At 48.9% G+C, this 18,512-nt stretch overlaps 1 protein-coding gene and 1 pseudogene across 2 annotated transcripts in view; both read right to left on the bottom strand.

Moving 5' to 3' along the window:
- Nucleotides 1-576: 576 nt before the first annotated feature.
- The window catches only part of OPA3 (outer mitochondrial membrane lipid metabolism regulator OPA3), a 63,053-nt gene continuing 45,117 nt past the window's right edge, over nt 577-18,512 (bottom strand). Inside the window, exon 2 of the mRNA XM_017874357.1 lies at nt 577-2,242. Within this exon, the coding sequence (XP_017729846.1) occupies nt 1,842-2,242 (401 nt within the window). The 3' untranslated portion in view covers nt 577-1,841. The remainder of the gene's footprint in view (nt 2,243-18,512) is intronic.
- On the bottom strand, nt 10,114-10,947 carry LOC108531094 (60S ribosomal protein L7a pseudogene; annotated as a pseudogene). Its single transcript, XR_001886059.1, has one exon. The product of XR_001886059.1 is annotated as a 60S ribosomal protein L7a pseudogene (transcript).

Here is an 18,512-nt window from a genome sequence, read left to right as displayed (position 1 = left end):
AGGGATCCTCCTGCCTCAGCCTCCGAAGTAGCTGGGACTACAGGTGCTTGCTACGACGCCCAGCTAATTTTTTTTTTTTTTTTTTTTTTTTTGAGACGGAGTCTCGCTCTGTCGCCCGGGCTGGAGTGCAGTGGCCAGATCTCAGCTCACTGCAAGCTCCGCCTCCCGGATTCAAGCCATTCTCCTGCCTCAGCCTCCCGAGTAGCTGGGACTACAGGCGCCCGCCACCTCGCCCGGCTAGTTTTTTGTATTTTTTTTAGTAGAGACGGGGTTTCACCATGTTAGCCAGGATGGTCTCGATCTCCTGACCTCGTGATCCGCCCGTCTCGGCCTCCCAAAGTGCTGGGATTACAGGCTTGAGCCACCGCGCCCGGCCTCCAGCTAATATTTTTATTTTTCGTAGAGATGTGGTCTTGCTATGTTGCCCAGACTGGTCTCTAACTCCTGGCCTCGAGCAGTCCTCTTGCTTTGGCCTCCTAAAGTGCTGGAACTGCAGGCGTGAGCCACTGTGTCCGACCTTCTTTCCTAATTTCAGTGACATTTTGCAGACGCACATCATGATTCTCAGGCACATTCTTAAGATCTTTACCCCAGAGCTCCTTTAATTATAACACGCTGACAGTCTATGTAAAAAGTAGCATTCAGAGTCACAGAGCTCACCCACGCCCCCTTCAGTTGTCGGGTGGGTAGGTCATATGCCCTGGTGGAATACCCCGCTTGGACAGGGGGACCTCAGGGCTGAGGGACCGGTAGTCCCCCTGGAGGAGGCATGTGCAAGAAGGAGGGCGGAGGGAGACCTGGGCCAGTCCAAAGGTAGGAAGAAAGGGCGATCCCTGAGTACTCTGAGGGGCAGATTTGGAGGGAAGGTGGGCGAACTGACGATGACTTAGGTAGTAGAGGGACAGGCCGGTCCCTAGCAAAGGCAACTGAAGAGGACAGCGAGGGATGACCGGATAAAAGGACAGTAGCAGTAAGTCCAGGACTGGGGACTGGTGAGCTAGAATGGACTAGCCCTGGTCAAGATGGGTTTTTCCTCCCAAAAGGCCACGTCCTGCTGGAACAGACTACAGAATGGAGGCGTCGCCCTGGAAGACCCAGCATAGCCATGCCAGTAGGGTGCGCCATAGGCGGAAGAAGAGGGGGGTTCTGTTGGGTCGATCCACGCAGGGAGGGGAGGATGACAATGGCAGGTACTAAGATGGATTAAGGTCAGGAGCCACAGGGTGGTGACTCATTGGAGCTAACACTGTGCAGGATTCACCCCACCTCCCTTCCCCCTAAGACTGAGGTAGATGGAAGGGGGCGGGTCGGGAAGTCCGTACGAACTTTGTGCATCTTTACAATGGTCTGTACCAATGAGGTGGAGGTAGGGGGTGTTTGGTGCAAAGGATGAGCGTCCTAGGGGAAGGCTCCACTCAGGTGAGTGAGGGTGCGGGTGACAGAATGAGAGGTGGCTAAATCCAGGTGCAGAATCCAATTTTCTTTTGCCAAAAGAGGTGGACGTCCTGCTGGCCTACCTAGCCGGATGGAGGTGGGGTCTGATAAAAGACGCTGTCTTTCCAAAGTGCTCAACCAATGCGCTGGCAGGGGCGGGGTGGGAGAGGGCGGGTTCCTTCTTGGAACGTTCCACCTGCAGGAGGCGAGTCCCAGTGGAAGGTACCACTGGAGCAGTTTAGTAGGGAGATTGGGTCGGCTTCAGCCCAGGATCTCTCCGGCGCCCTCGAAGGACTGGGTGGTGTCAGCTGGGCCGGTCCAGGATGGGACAGTGCGGAGAATAGGCCAATACGGAGAATTCGCAGTCCAGGCAGTAGTCACCTCCAAGACCAGGGCCCCGAGACCTCCTATTTCTCCGACGCCGGCACAACTGGGGGCGCAGGCGGCGGGTCTGGGAGGCAGAGGTGGGCTCGCACCTCTTGCAGCTGAGCGCGCAGCTCCTCCAGGGCGAGCTGCATCTGCGTGGCCTGCACCTGCGTCTGCAGCTCCTCGAGCGCCAGTCCCAAGTGGCCCATCTCGCCCCGCAGCTCCTCCCTGGCAATGCGTCGCTCCTTTTCCTTGCGGCGCTGCTTCAACTGGTGGCGCCAGTACTCCAGCATCAGGCAGCTGCAGGCGGTGATGAAGATGATGCCCTCGCCGAGCAGCTCCGCGCCCAGCTCGGCGGCTGCCCCCTCGTTCAGTGGTTTGACGGCAGCGGCATTGAAGCCCATGATGCGCATTTTGGTCCGCATCTCCAGCCAGTGGTACACTGCGGGGAAAGACCGGAGTCAGGGATCTTTTGCAGGGCAGCCTCCTGCAAGCTCAGCCACTCTGTACCTCGATGTCCCCGATGTAGCAATGGGGATGTGATCCCCACAATCGGACGCGTGCTGGAGGGGGAGCCTTAACGAAGACAAGCGCAGGCCTCACACCCAGAATCCTCTAGGGAAAACTTCCTTAACTAATGACTTACTCACGTGAACGTGGAGTGTCAGCTTTTGCATCTTTATAAACACAGAAGATGCTGATGCTCTTTTGTTTTATTTCTTTAATTTTTCTTCTTTTGAGCCAGGGTTTCGCTCTATCGTCCAGGCTGGAGTGCAGTGCCGATATCACGGCTCACTGTAGCCTCAAATTCCTGGGCTCAAGCGATCCGCCTCCTGCCTCAGCCTCCAGAGTAACTGGGACAACGTGTGCGCGCCATCATACCTGGCTAATTATTAATATTTTTTTTTTTTTTTTTTGTAGAAACGGGGTTTCCTTGCGTTGCCCAGGCTGGTCTCGAACTCCTGGACTCAAGTGATCTTCCTGCCAAAGCCTCCCGAAGTGCTGGGTCTACAGGTGTGAGCCACAGTGCCCAGCCCTGAGGCTAACTCTTAATTCCATCAAGAATTCATACTTCGCTGGGCGCGGTGGCTCACACCTGTATTCCCAGCACTTTGAGAGGCTGAGACAGGTGGCTCAGTTGAGGTCAGGAGTTTGAGACCAACCTGGCCAACATGGCGAAACCCTGACTCTACTAAAAATACAAAAATTAGCCGGGCGTGATGGCGCGTGCCTCTAATACTAGCTACTCTGGAGGCTGAGGCAGGAGAATCGCTTGAAACCGGGAGGCAGAGGCTGCAGTGAGCCGAGATCATGTTACTGTACTCCAATCTGGGAGACAGAGCGAGACTCCATTTCAAAAATAAAATAAAATTGTAACTTGATTTTTCACTGCATTCCCCCCCAACCCCATGAACTATATGGAATTCGTCACATATTCTACCTCCTTCCCTCTCCCCTCCCAATTTTTACAAGTGGTTTTATTTTATTCTTTTACTGTTTATTTTATTTATGTATTTTTTTTTTTTTATTGAGACAGGGTCTTGCTCTGTTGCCCAGGTTGTAGTGCAGTGGCACCATCTCAGCTCGCTGCAACCTCCACCTCCCAGGTTCAAGCGATTTCCAGCTAATTTTTGTATTTTCAGTAGAGACGGGTTTTCACAATCTTGGCCAGGCTGGTCTCGAACTTCTGACCTCAAATAATCCATCTGCCTCAGCCTCCCAAAGTGCTAGGATTACAAACGTGAGCCACCACGCCCAGCCTTTATTTATTTATTTATTATTTATTTATTTATTTTGAGACAGAGTCTCACTCTGTCCCCCAGACTGGAGTGCAGTGGTGTGATCTCAGCTCGCTGCAGCCTCTGCCTCCCAGATTCAAGCCATTCTGGTGCCTTAACCTCCCAAGTAGCTTGGATCAATGGCGTGCGACATCATGTCAGCTACTTTTTTTTTTTTTTTTTTGTATTTTTAGTAGCGACAGGGTTTCACTATGTTGGTCAGGCTGGTCTCGAACTCCTGACCTCAAGTGATCCATCTGCCTCAGCCTCCCAAAGTGCTGGGATTATAGGCATGAGCCACCACGCCCAGACTATTTTTTTTACTGTTTATCGGTAACCTATGTAATTGCTTTGTGCAATGCTTTGTGCTGCCTGAAATTGAAAATATAGACCATGTAAAATATGAAGGTTATGGAAATACTAATCCTGTAGATCCATAATGAAGATGTATTTTTATTTCACTAAACCAGTGGTGTGTGAAGCATTATCATTAAATGCCAGCTGTACTCACTACTTCATATCGTGCCACATTTTTGTTTTCTTTTATTTCAACTTGGACGTTACTGTATGAAGGTTTTACTTTTTCCTAGAATGATGATTCTCAAACTATGCAACCTACAAAAATTCACCATGGGACTAAGATCATCCAGATGTTTGGTCCTATTCTGTTTATTAAATAGTCATGGACACACTGGCTGTTCTCTGGGCTGCTGCAGGACTGTTCTCCTTCATACTGCTCCTCCTGTTTTGAGGAACTTGCATCCTCTTTGTTAAATTTCATTCTAGTTTTCCTGGAGTATATCCCTAAATACATTTTGCAGAAAGGATGCTTAGTACCTCAGTGTTTTGAGTCCTTGAATATCTGAAATATCTTTTTCCACCTTCACATTAGATTAGATGATAAATTAGCCCCAGAATGACGTAGTTCCTTTTTTTTTTTGTTTTTTTTGTTTTTTTGAAGTACGGAAGTCTCGCTCCGTCACCCAGGCTGGAGGCAGTGGGCACAATCCGGCTCACTGCAAGCTCTGCCTCCCGGGTTCACGCCATTCCTCCCTGCCTCCAGCCTCCGATAGCTGGGACTACAGGTGCCCGCCTACCAAACACCGTAGGCCCTAATGTTTTTTTGGCATATTTTTAGTAGAGACGGGGTTTCACCGTGTTCAAGCCAAGAGGTCTCGATCTAACTGAATCTTGTGATCCGCCCGCCTCCCGCCTCCCCAAAGTTGCTGGGATTACAGGCGTGAGCCACCGCGCCCGGCGTAGAATGACTAGTTCTAAATCCTATTCCTCAGCAGTTTGGTGGCCTGGTTCCATGATGTGTAAAGGCAGACGGGCTTGTTGTCATCCCTGTGGCACTTACATTGCACCAAGATGGATGTTTTTCTCATTCCCCTTACTTTAAACTACTTTAAACTATCTTCTATCCAAATTCTGTTTCTCTCTTTAGCCCTTTGAATTTTTCTTGTCTGCTCAGTAAAGGATTAACCTCACCCAAATAGAGGTCTGACTTTTGCCTTTTACTCCTGGGAGGTAATTTTTTAGTTCTTGGAATGTACAGCCTGAGTTTACATGGGGACTTCGGCCACACCAAATGGTTTGTGCTAATAGTGGTGATTTATGGTAGGGGCTTTGGGCCATGTGGTATCAGCTTAACCTCCAGAGGGGCTAGAATCTAAGGGGAGCCACACAAGAGGTCAGCCTTATCCACATGCCTATCCCTATTAAAAACCCTAGACACCGAGGCTCAGGGATTCTTCCCTGATGGGTGATATCATGTCACTCATCATTACTGGGAGAAGTTAGTGCTGTCCACAACTGCACCAGGTATTAAACTGGCACTTGGAACTCTCCTGAACCCATGGACTTCTTCCCTGGGCTGATTGTAATCTGATTCTTTTCACTGTAATGAGCCACAACCATGAGAATAACTGATCCTAGTGAGTTCTGTGAGTCTTTCTAGCAAATTACTGAAACTGATGGTGGCCTTGGAGACTCCTGGGCTTGCAGTCAATGTCAGAAGTGAGGGTGGTCTTGGTGATCCCCTAACTGTGTCTTATCCGTTGCCTCCTCTCCATTTTCTCCTACCTTTCTCCTACCCTGTCCCAGTCTGGAATGCCACCCTGCACTGATCTCATTTTCCTTTCCTGTGTTTTTCATTGCTCCTTTTTGTTACACCAGTGGGAGGTTTTGTTGACTTTTCAGAACTTATTTTTCCCCCTGATTTTCACAGTCTTCATTTAAAATTTGATTATAAAATGTCCAAACATACAGGGAAGTTTAGTGTCCATTGGGCTTTAAAATTATTTTATTTTTCTGGCCGGGCGCGGTGGCTCAAGCCTGTAATCCCAGCACTTTGGGAGGCCGAGACGGGCGGATCACAAGGTCAGGAGATCGAGACCATCCTGGCTAACACAGTGAAACCCCGTCTCTACTAAAAAAAAAAATACAAAAAACTAGCCGGGTGAGGTGGGGGGTGCCTGTAGTCCCAGCTACTCAGGAGGCTGAGGCAGGAGGAGGTAAACCCGGGAGGTGGAGCTTGCAGTGAGCTGAGATCCAGCCACTGCACTCCAGCCTGGGCGACAGAGCGAGATTCTGTCTCAAATAAAAAAAAAAAGAAAAAAAAAGAATGGCCTTTTCCAGACATGTTTTTGGATCACCTGAATATGCCAGAGAAAAAAATAAACCTTAACATCTACCTCACATAATACACAAAAATTTATTCCACAGGGATTATTGATCAAAATATGAGAGGCACAAATATAACACTTTTATAAAAAAAAAAAGTAGGAGGCTGGGTGGCTCATGTCTATAAACTCTGTGCTTTGGGAGGCCAAGGTGGGAGGATTGCTTCAGAGAAGGAGTTCAAGACCATATTGGGCAACATGGTGAAACCCCATCTCTACAAAAAATAAAAAAATTAGCCAGGTATGGTGGTGCACCTGCCACCATGCCAGGCTAATTAAAAAAAAAAAAATTTATTAGAGATGGGGTTTCGTCATGTTGGTCAAGCTTGTCTCGAACTTCTTTTTTGTTTGTTGTTTTTTGAAATGTAGTCTCGCTGTGTCGCCCAGGCTGGAGTGCAGTGGTGCAACCTTGGCTCACTGCAACCTCCGCCTCCCAGCTACTCAGCAGGCTGAGCTACAAGGATCATTTAAGCCCGAGAGTTGAAGACTGTAGTGAACTGTGATGGTGCCACTGCACTCAGGCAGGCCTGGACAATAGAGCAAGACTCTGTCTCAAAAAAAAAAAAAAAAAAGAACTTTCATTCTTCAAAAGACACCACCAAGAGAGGGAAAAGGCAAATCATAGACTGGAAGAAGCCATTTGCAATACATCAATCTGACAAATAACTCAAATGCAGGACATACAGAGACGTCCTGCCAATCAAAAGGGGAAAGGTAGAGAACCCTCCTGCCAATCAAAAGGGGAAAGGTAGAGAACCCAGTGGAAAATTGATTGCAATACATCAATCCGACAAATAACTCAAATTCTGGACATACAGAGACCTCCTGCCAATCAAAAGGGGAAAGGTAGAGAACCCAGTGGAAAAGGACTTGACTCACAAAAGAGGACGGTATCTTTTTCTTTTTGAGATGGAGTTTTGCTCGTGTTGCCCAGGCTGGAGTACAGTGGCGTGATCTCGGCTCACTGCAACCTCCACCCTCTGGTTTCAAGCAATTCTCCTGCCTCAGCCTCTCGAGTAGCTGGGACTACAGGCACACACCACCACGCCCAGCTAATTTTTTGTATTTTTAGTAGAGACGGGGTTTCACCATGTTGGCCAGGATGGTCTCAATCTCTTGACCTCGTGATCCGCCTGCCTTGGCCTCCCAAAGTGCTGGGATTACAGGCATGAGCCACCACGCCCGGCCGGCTGGGCAGCTTCTTAAAAAGTTAAACATAGGCCAGGTACAGTGGCTTACACACCTGTATTCCCAGAACTCTGGGAGGCTACTTATCGCTTGAACCCAGGAGTTCAAGACCAACCTGGGCAACGCGGTGAAACCCCTTCTCTACAAAAACATCACAGAAGAATTTTAATATTTTCACTTTTTCTGCCACGCTCAGCTAATTTTTGTATACTTAGTAGAGATGACGTCTCACTATGTTGCCCAGACTGGTCTCAAACTCCTGACCTCAAACTATCCACCCACTTCTGTCTCCCAAAGTGCTGGGATTACAGGCATGAACACTGCACCCAGTCAAAAAACACAAAAATTAGCCGGGCATGGTGGCGCATGCCTGTAGTGCCAGCTACTGGACGGGGGTGGGGTTGAGGTTGCAGTGAGCAGAAAGTGTGTCACTGCACTCCACCCTGGGCGACAGAGCCAGACTTTGTCTCAAAAAAAAAAAGGAATGAGCTATTCATGCAATAAAATGGACCATGCATTGTATGATTTCATTTATATGAAATGCTCAAATAATGCAATCTATTGAGGCGGAAATCTATTGAGATCAGTGATTTTTAGGGGATGAAGGAAGGAGGAGAATGGAGAGTCACTGCAAATGAACGTGAGGGATCTTTTGGAGATGACGGAAATGTTCTGAAATTGGAATGTGGAGATGGTTGCATAACCATGTCAGTTTACTGAAAATCATCAAATCGTACTCTTAAAATGGGTGAGCTTTGGCCGGGTGCAGTGGCTCATGCCTGTAATACCAGCACTTTGGGAGGACAAGGCAGGTGGATCACGAGGTCAGGAGATTGAGACCATTGTGGCCAACATGGTGAAACCCCGTCTCTACTAAAAATACAAATATTAGCCGGGTGTGGTGGCAGGCACCTGTAGTCCCAGCTACTCGGGAGGCTGAGGCAGAAGAATCGCTTGAACCCAGGAGGCAGAAGTTGCAGTGAGCTGAGATCATGCCACTGCACTCCAGCCTGGGTGCCAGAGCGAGACTCTGTCTCAAAAAAATTAAAAAATAAAAAATAAAAAAATAAAAGAAAACAAAGGGTGAGTTTCATGGTGTGTAGATCATACCTTGATAAAGCTGTTTAAAAAAACAAAACAGGCCAGGGCACGGTGGCTCATACCTGTAGTCCCAGCTACTTGGGAGGTTAAAGTGGGAAGATTGCTTGAGCCTGGGAGGTTGAGGCTGCAGTGGGCTGTGACTGCACCACTGCACTGCAGCCTGGGTGACTGAATCTCAGAAAAAAAAAAGGCCAGGCGCGGCGTCTCACATGTGTAATCCCAGCACTTTGGGAGGCCAAGGCAGGCGGATCACCTGAGATCAGGTGGGCGTGGTGACAGGCGCCTGTAATCCCAGCTACTTGGGAGGCTGAGGCAGGAGAATCACTTGAACTTGGGAGGTGGAGGTTGCAGTGAGCGAAGATGGCGCCACTGCACTCCAGCCCGGGTGACAGAGAGAGACTCCGTCTCAAAACACAAACAAGCAAAAAAGCCAGAACACCGGGGTCCAGGACCTCTCTCACTGGAATTGGCAAATACTGTCCCGAATGGTAGGTGGGTGGGTGGGGGGGTGAGGTTCACAGTCTCTATGCTGGGCCCAAGTGGATCTCACCTAACTCAGAGACCTCAGGAATGAATGTCTGTATTTCTGAGGTTTTTGATTTTCCAGAATCTAAACCCCTCTATTGGACTGGGGACACGTCACTGCTGTGAGTCCAAGTCAGGAACAGCCTGCAACAGAAACTGGAGAAACCCATGGCTTCCCCATATGGGGACTATTCTCCCACAACCAGAAGGCTGCCATATGATGTCACTGGGAACCCAGGCTCCTGGTTCAGCCCTACCCTCCTCATTACGGGGCTCTTAGCCACAAGCCCAAAAGATGCCTGCCGCCCCTCAGCATCACAGCCTCCTTCCAGGCAGGAGGTGGGGGCAGGGGGTGTAAGAGGAAGTGTATGTCTAATCTGTCACTTTTTTTTTTTTTTTTTTTTGTTGAGACGGAGTCTCGCTCTGTCGCCCAGGCTGGAGTGCAGTGGCCGGATCTCAGCTCACTGCAAGCTCCGCCTCCCGGGTTTAAGCCATTCTCCTGCCTCAGCCTCCCGAGTAGCTGGGACTACAGGCGCCCGCCACCTCGCCCGGCTAGTTTTTTGTTTTTTTTTTAGTAGAGACGGGGTTTCACCGTGTTAGCCAGGATGGTCTCGATCTCCTGACCTCGTGATCCGCCTGTCTCAGCCTCCCAAAGTGCTGGGATTACAGGCTTGAGCCACCGCGCCTGGCCTAATCTGTCACTTTTTATGGAAAAGCCACTGAATTTTACAGAACCCCCATGCCACATAGCCATCCTGTACTATAGGGGGGTCTGGGAGGTCCATTGTTCTTGGCTGGATATGTAGTCACCCTTCATTTAATTGGGGCCTTGTGTAGCGGCTCAGGCTTGTAATCCCAGCACTATGGGAGGCCGAGGCAGGAGGATCATCTGAGTCCAGAAGTTTGAGACTAGCCTGGGCAACACAGGGAGACCTGGTCTCTACTAAAAAATAAAACAAAATAAATAAGATAAAGTTTTTTGAAGGAAAATTTGTATTTTAATTATTTTTATGTACAGAAAACTCAATAGTGTACATTTAACCCAGTTTAGTGGCAAGTTCTTTAGCTTTTGCCTTTTCAAGCTTGGCGATACGAGCCACAGACTTGGGACCCAGGACATTGCCGCCCCAGTGACGGTGGATCTCATCGTATCTGTTGTTGTCATTGGTCCTGATAATTTCCACTGGCTTAGCCAAAGTGCCTTTGTCTTCCGAGTTCACTTGTATAAAGGCGAGAGTGGTCCAGGTCTTCTTGTGGATTAGACGTCCCAGTCTGGCCTTCCCCTTGATAATGCAGTAAGGGACCCCCATTTTACGACACAGGGCAGGCAAGAAGACAACCAGCTCGATGGGATCCACGTCGTGTGCAATCACCACCAGCTGAGCTTTCTTGTTCTCCACCAAGGTGGTGACGATGTTAACTCCTGCTCGAAGGACAGGTGGTCTCTTAGTGGGGACATCCCCTTTGCCAGCAGCTTTCTTCTCGGCCCGGGTCAACAGCCTCTGCTGCTTCTCTTGCTTTATCTCTGGTCTGTACTTGTGGGCCAGCTTAAGCAGCTGAGTAGCTGTCTGGCGGTCCAGGGCCTGGGTGAACTAGTTAATCACAGGAGGCACTTCCAGTCGCTTATAGAGGATGGCTCTCTGCCGCTGCAACCTGATATAGCGGGGCCATTTCACAAAGACGGTGAGGTCTCTTTTGGGCTGGATGTCCTGTCCAATGTCAAAATTCTTAGGACTTTTCTCAAACGGGATTCACCACTTTCTTGGCCTCCTGCTTTTTCACGACAGCAGGGGCCAGAGCCACCTTCTTTCCCTTGGCCTTCTTTCCTTTCGGCATCTTGGGCGGCGGGAGGAGCAAGATAAATTTTTTTTAGAGAAGGAGTCTCACTCTGCTAGCCAGGCTGGAGTGCAGTGGTGCAATGATGGCTCATTGAAGCCTCGACCTCCTGGGCTCAAGCAAACCTCCTGCCTCAGCCTCCTGAGTAGCTGGGACTATGGGCACCCACCACCACACCTGGCGCATTTTAAAACATTTTATAGAAATAGGGTCTCACTATGTTTCTCAGGCTAGTCTTGGACTCCTGGGCTCAAGCGATCCTCCCACCTTGGCCTCCCAAAGTGCTGATATTACAGGTGTGAACCACCATACCTGGCCTGAACCTGAAATCTTGGGGAAGGCTTCAAGGATACAAAGAGACCCCAAGGATCCATGTTAGGGTGTGGGGTAGGTCCAGGGCAGTGGTGGGGGGTGGTACCCATGGTGCTGACAGCCCTCTGACCTTGGAGTCCCCCAGTGCTTCATGCTTGCTGCAACCCAACAGACAGACTCCTTGCTGAGAAGTGGCTGCCCAGCCAAGGACTATAGTTAGGTGCAGTTAGGTGTGGTCAGGGCACCAAGTTGTAGGAAAAATAAGCCAGCCAAGTGAAGTGGGTTACTTCCAGCCCTGGTCCATATAAGCCATGCTGTGATCCTCATGAAGACCATCCCCAGGCTGACCTTGAAATAAACACACTGAAGATAGCAGAGTTGCAACAGCCTGAGTCCCTGAATGACTGTGTGGAGGAGGAGGGCTGCCCTGCCAACCTGTTCCCAGCTAGTACAGCTGTGCATTGCTTAATGACAGGGACACGGTCTGAGAAAGGCACTGTTTGGTGATTTCGTCATTGTGCAAACATCACAGAGTGGGCTTACACAAACACAGAGTGTGGCCTGCTACACACCTAGGCTACGTGGTTGAGCTTTCTGCTCCTAGGCCATAAATCTAAACAGCATGTGACTGTACTGAAAATTGCAGGGAGTTATAACACAATGGTAAGTATTTGCATGTCTAGACACATCTAAACATAGAAGAGGTACAGTAAAAATACGCTATTATCATTTTACGAGACCACTGTTGTATATGCGGTTTGTTGTTGACAGAAACCTCATTATGTGGTACATTACTTCACTGTTTTGGTTTTTTTTTTTTTTTTTTTTTGAGATGGAGTCTCGCTCTGTCACCAGGCTGGAGTGCGGTGACGCGATCCCGGCTCACTGCAACCTCCACCTCCCTGGTTCAAGCGATTCTCCTGCCCCAGCCTCCCAAGTAGCTGGGATTACAGGCACGCGCCACCAAGCCCAGCTAATTTTAGTATTTTTAGTAGAGACAAGTTTCACCATGTTGGCCAGGATGGTCTCGATCTCCTGACCTCGCAATCCACCCACCTTGGCTTCTCAAAGTGCTGGGATTACAGGTGTGAGCCACCATGCCTGGCCCATGACTTCACTGTTTTATTTTGTTTGTTTATTTATTTATTTATTTTTGAGACAGGGTCTCACTCTGTTGCCCAGGCTGGAGTGCAGTGGCAGAATCTCAGCTCACTGCAAGCTGCAACTCTCCAGCTCGAGCAGCCGTCCCACCTCAGCCTCCTGAGTATCTGGGACTAGAGGAGCAAGCCACCACATGTGACTAACTTTTGTATTTTTGTAGAGATAGCATCTCTGTATATTGCCCAGGGGCTGGTCTCAAACTCCTGTGCTCAAGTGATCCTCCAGCTTTGGCCTCCCTAAGTGCTGGGATTACAAGCATGAGCTACCACGACTGGCCTATTTTTATTTTTAATTTTAATTTTTTTTTCTTTTTTTTGAGACAGAGTCTCGCTCTGTTGCCCAGGCTTGAGTGCAGTCATGCAATCTTGGCTCACTGCAACCTCCAACTTCTGGGTTTCAGTGATTCTCCTGCCTCAGCCCCCTGAGTACCTGGGATTACACGCACACATCACCACGCTTAATTTTTGTATTTTTAGCAGAGATGGAGTTTCACCATGTTGGTCAGGCCAGTTTCGAACTCCTGACCTCAAGTGATCTGCCCACCTTGGCCTCCCAAAGTACTGGGATTACAGGCATGAGCCACTGTGCCCAGCTGTATTTTAATTTTTATGATTTATTTTTATTTGTAGAGGAGGAGTCTTGGTATGTTGCCCAGGCTGTTCTCCAACTCCTGAGCTCAAGCAATCCTCCTGCCTGAGCCTCCCAAAGTGCTGGGATTACAGGTGTGAGCACTGCAACTGGCCGACGTTACTGTTTTAAGAGCAAGAAGGAAACTCCATTCACTCAGTATCATTACACATCTTGGGTCTCTGTTACAGAATCGGCATCTGTAACTATAAACCTCTCAAGGTTCCTGCTGGTTTTCTTAGCCAGTGAGCTACCTGATATCCTTCCAGTAAGTTCTTTTTCTGCTTCAGTTAGCCCAGGAAGGTTCCTGTTGCTGGCAATGCAGAGTCATTTTGCAACTGTTTACTCTGGGCTAAGCAGCTTCCTAAGTGTTTTGCATGTATTGATTGATTCACTTTCATAATAACCTCACAAAGGAAGTTCTGTTATCAGGCACAAGATACCCAGTGACTGGCCCAAGCTCACCCTACTGAGGCATAGCTAGGGACTGACTCCAAGCATTTTGGGATCAGAGCCCATGCCCTTCCCATGATGCTTCACTGCTCTCGAGACAAACAATCTAAGCCTAAAAAGACTGCACGCTCCATGCACGTTCATAGCAGCCCTATTCATAGCCACCACGCGGCGGAGACAACCCCAACGTTCAACAGAGGTATGAAGAAACAAATTGTGCTCTAGCCTTACAATGGACTATTATTCAGCCATAAAAAGGGATGATGGGGGCCAGGCGCGGTGGCTCACGCCTATAATCCCAGCACTTTGGGAGGGCGAGGCAGGCGGATCATCTGAGGTCGGGAGTTCGACAGCAGCCTGACCAACATGATGAAACACTGTCTCCACTAAAAATACAACATTTGTCCGGGCGCAGTGGCTCACACCTGTAATCCCAGCACTTTGGGAGGCCAAGGCAGGCCGATCACCTGAGGTCAGGAGTTCAAGACCAGCTTGACCAACATGGAGAAACCCCATCTCTACCAAAAATACAAAATGAGCTGGGCGTGGTGGCGCACGCCTGTGATCCCAGCTACTCAGGAGGCTGAGGCAGAAGAATCGCTTGAACCTGGGAGGTGGAGGTTGCAGTGAGCTGAGATCATGCCATTGCACTCCAGCCTGGGCAACAAGAGTGAAACTCTGTCTCAAAATAAATAAATAAATAAATAAATAAATAAATAAAGGAAATTAACCGGGCATGGTGGTGCATGCCTGTAATCCCAGCTACTTGGGAGGCTGAGGCAGGAGAATCGCTTGAACCCGGGAGGCGGAGGTTGTGGTGAGCCAAGATCGTGCCATTGCACTCCAGCCTGGGCAACAAGAGGAAAATTCCATCTCAAAAAAACAAAAACAAACAAACAAAAAAAACAAAAATTAGCCAGGTGTGGTGGCGGGCGCCTGTAATCCCAGCTACTCAGGAGGCTGAGGCAGGAGAATTACTTGAACCCGGGAGGCGGAGGTTGTAGTGAGCCGAGATGGCACCACTGCACTCCAGCCTGGGTGACAGAGGGAGACTCCATCTCAAAAAAATAAATAAATAAATAAAGGAAATCAAATCAAGACAAGGCAGGATGGGAGTCTACTTCAAAACAGAGAAAAAAGGGGATGCTTGTGGTGGCTCACACCTGTAATCCTAGCACTTTGGGAGCTGAGAAGAGTGGATGGCATGAGCCCAGGAGTTCATGACCAGCCTGGGCAACATAAAGAGATACCCATCTCTACAAAAAATTAAGAAATTAGCTGAGTGTGGCTGTGGCACACCTGTAGTCCCAGCTACTCTGGAGGATGACATGGGATGATTGCTTGAGCCTAGGAGGCTGAGGCTGCAGTGAGCTGTGATTATAACACCGCACTCCAGCCTGGGTGACAGAGCAAGACACTGTCCAAAACAAAACAAACAAACAAACAAAAAACAAAAACAAAAACAAAAAAACAAGCAAAAACAAAACAAAAAACAGAGGCTGAGCACAGTGGCTCACATCTATAATCCCAGCTTAAAAGTCTCTTCCCAGAGTAAAATTTAGTCTTTACGCTGGCCCAACACAGCCCACGTTATACAGGTTTGTATAACACATACATCATATGTACATGCTTTTCTTTCTTCCTTTTCTTTTTTTTTTTTTTTTTGAGACGGAGTCTCACTCTGTCACCCAGGCTGGTGTGCAGTGGTGCAATCTTGGCTCACTGCAACCTCTGCCTCTCGGGTTCAAGCGATTCTCCTGCCTCGACCTCCCAAGTAGCTGGGACTACAGGGGCGCCCGCCACCACACCCGGATAATTTTTTTGTATTTTTAGTAGAGACGGGGTTTCACCATGTTGCCCAGGCTGGTCTCGAATTCCTGAGATTAGGAAATCTTCCCACCTAGGCCTCACTAAGTGCTGGGATTACAGGTGTGACAGGCCATGCTTTTCTATAAGAAACAAAATAAAGGAGAATATAAAGTAACAAAGTTGGCCTGGCCTGGTGGCTCACGCCTGTAATACCAGCACTTTGGGAGGCCGAGGTGGGCGGATCACGAGGTCAGGAGATTGAGACCATCCTGGCTAACACGGTGAAACCCCGTCTCTACTGAAAATACAAAAATTAGCCAGGCATGGTGGCAGGCGCCTGTAGTTTCAGCTACTCGGGAGGCTGAGGCAGGAGAATGGCGTGAACCCGGGAGGCGGAGCTTGCAGTGAGCTGAGATTTTGCCACTGCACTCCAGCCTGGGCAACAGAGCGAGACTCTGTCTCAAAAAAAAAGTAACAGTTGCCCATCACACATAAGAGCAATTATTATTCAGAGAAACTTATTCTAACAAGACATATAACATATAATGCATGATATTAACATATCATCAATGTGTTATAGAACACACATAATGGGTTTCATACGTTTATAATATATATTAAGTATATACAATGCACATATATATGTATTCTTCATGAAATGGAATATAAGAAAATAGGAAATAGGAACTGCAAATATTAAGGGTAATTATTTAATGAAACTTTCATTCGAATGATATGTACATAAGCATATACACTACATATAATATACGATTTATGTTACATGACATAAAATACATATTTTATATTCCATTGTATGTCACATAATACATGAATTGTATACTTTTAAAATACAATTATAAATTATTGTATAAATATGCACACGATGGATTATACAAACTCTGCTTTTTTTATTTTGAGACAGGGTCTCACTTTGTCCCCCAGGCTGGAGTGCTGGGGCATGATCTCAGTTCACTGCAGCCTCAACCACCCGGGTTCAAGCGATCCTCCTGCCTCAGCTCCCCAAGTAGCTGAGACTACAGGTGTGTGCCACCATGCCTGGACTAATTTTTTTTTGTTTTTGTTTTTTTGAGACCAAGTCTTGCTCTGGCACCTGGACTGGAGTGCAGGTGGTGCAATCTTGGCTCACTGCAACGTCCACCTCCCGGGCTCAAGCAATTCTCCTATGTCAGCCTCCCAAGTAGCTGGGATTACAGACGTGCACCACCACACGCGGCTAATGTTTGTATTCTTATTAGAGACGGGGTTTCACCATGTTGGCCAGGCTGGTCTCAAACTCCTGACTTCAAGTGATCCTCCCACCTCAGTCTTCCAAAATACTGAGATTACAGGCGTGAGCCACCGCGCCTGGCCTAAAACTCTGCTTCTTATTGTGGCACGTGGCTGTAGATTGAGGTGGAGGTTCTGAGATCTGCATGCAGTGGGGGTTACTGCTGAGCGCTGGGGATATTTCCTGTGGGGAAGGAGGGAGGGAGGGAGAACTCCGCAGGGGGGGAAGCTGAAGCCAGATGAGGTGGAAGCAGAGGCCTGAGTGATCCTGTGGGGGCTCCAGAGCTGGGATGACCTCCACAGTTGTGCCAATCAAGGCAAGGGGCAGCCTTTGCTTGCCTGGACCCCTCACCCAGCCTCTCCCCTCGCTTACTCTATTCCAGGGGAGGGTAAACTTTTTCCGTAAAGGGCCAGAGAGTACAAGGGCCCTAGGATCTCTGTGCAAATACTCAGCTCTGTCACTATACTGCAAAAGCAACCGCGGAAAACACGAAACGAATGAGCGCCTGGGTTCCAATAAGTCTTTATTTACAAAGACATGTAGCAAGGGTCCCCTTGATTTGGCCCGAAGGCCTTGGTCAGCGAGCCACTGCTCTATTCTGACAGCCAGAACCTCTTGCTGTTCCAGGAACAGGCCAACGCCACATCTGTCCTATTTCACAGATACTCACAGCCCTCTATCTCCCTCCATCTGAAGCGCTACCTCCTCCCTGCCCACCTGTCCAGATCGGCGGTGCCCATGAGTCTGGAACTCCTCCCCTGCCCCCCATTCCTCTTAGTCGTCATCACCCCATGCTGGATTAGATCTTTCCCTTTTGATTTTTTTTTTTTTTTTTGAGACGGAGTCTCATTCTTATTGCCCAGGCTGGAGTGCAATGGTGCAATCTTGGCTCACTGCAACCTCCGCCTCCCGGGTTCAAGCGATTCTCCTGCCTCAGCCTCCTGAGTAGCTGGGATTACAGGCATGCACCACCACACCCTGCTAATTTTGTATTTTTAGTAGAGATGGGGTTTCTCCATGTTGGTCAGGCTGGTCTCGAACTCCCGACCTCAGGTGATCGGCCTGCCTTGGCCTCCCAAATAGCTGGGATTACAGGCGTGAGCCACCGTGCCCGACCACTCTTTCCTTCTTTATTGCCGTTCTCTGGCACTAGAAAGTCGGCTCCAGTGAGGGCCTCTGCTTGCTCCCAACTGGTTCCCAGCTACTAGAACGGAGCCTGGCGCAGTCGATCCTCAATACACTCAGAGATGCCATGCTTCTCCTCTCTCTGTCCACACCAACTCCAGCTACAAGCCATTGCCACTGGGGGACCCAAGCCCGCCACTCAGTAACACAGTGAACGGCCCAAGAGTGGCTCCGTGGGCCAATAGATCAGGTTGGGGCTTACGTAAAGTCCATTTTCTCCTGGGGTGGCTCTCAGCCATCTTGCCCCCCTCCAGGCAAGGGCATGCCCTACAGAGAAACCAACAAGGGGGACAGCACGGCCTACCAGGAGATGGGAGAGGCACAGCCCTCAGGGCACCTCCCAGGGTTTTGTGAGCTGGGATGAATGGATTTATAGTCCTGAGTCACTCCGGAGGGGGGAGTCTGCATTCAGCCCAGCCCCTGCTTCCTAAACAACTATGGGGTGGGGCAGGGAACACTGGAAAATAAATGTATGTGTGAGCATCTGTAAGTAAGACTGGGTGAGGGCAGGGCTGAGGTTGTCTCTGTCACCGCTGTGACCCCAGCACGGGGTGGGGCAGTGAGTGGGTAACTCAGTGAGTTTTTTTTTTTTACGGGAGATGCTCCACCAAGGACACTGGGTCCATGCCCGGGTGCGGCACCACCTCAGTGAGTTTTCAGAGTGAAAGAATAAATAAAGGATATTTTTTCCTAAGGTTGACATGGACTTTATTTATTTATTTATTTATTTATTTATTTATTTATTTATTTATTTTTTTATTTTGA

This window comes from Rhinopithecus bieti, unplaced genomic scaffold (assembly GCF_001698545.2).
Source record: "Rhinopithecus bieti isolate Rb0 unplaced genomic scaffold, ASM169854v2 scaffold_7888, whole genome shotgun sequence".
Classification (NCBI taxonomy): Eukaryota; Metazoa; Chordata; class Mammalia; order Primates; family Cercopithecidae; genus Rhinopithecus; species Rhinopithecus bieti.
Note: the sequence above shows the minus strand (reverse complement) of the source record. Positions and strands in the feature narration are given on the sequence as shown.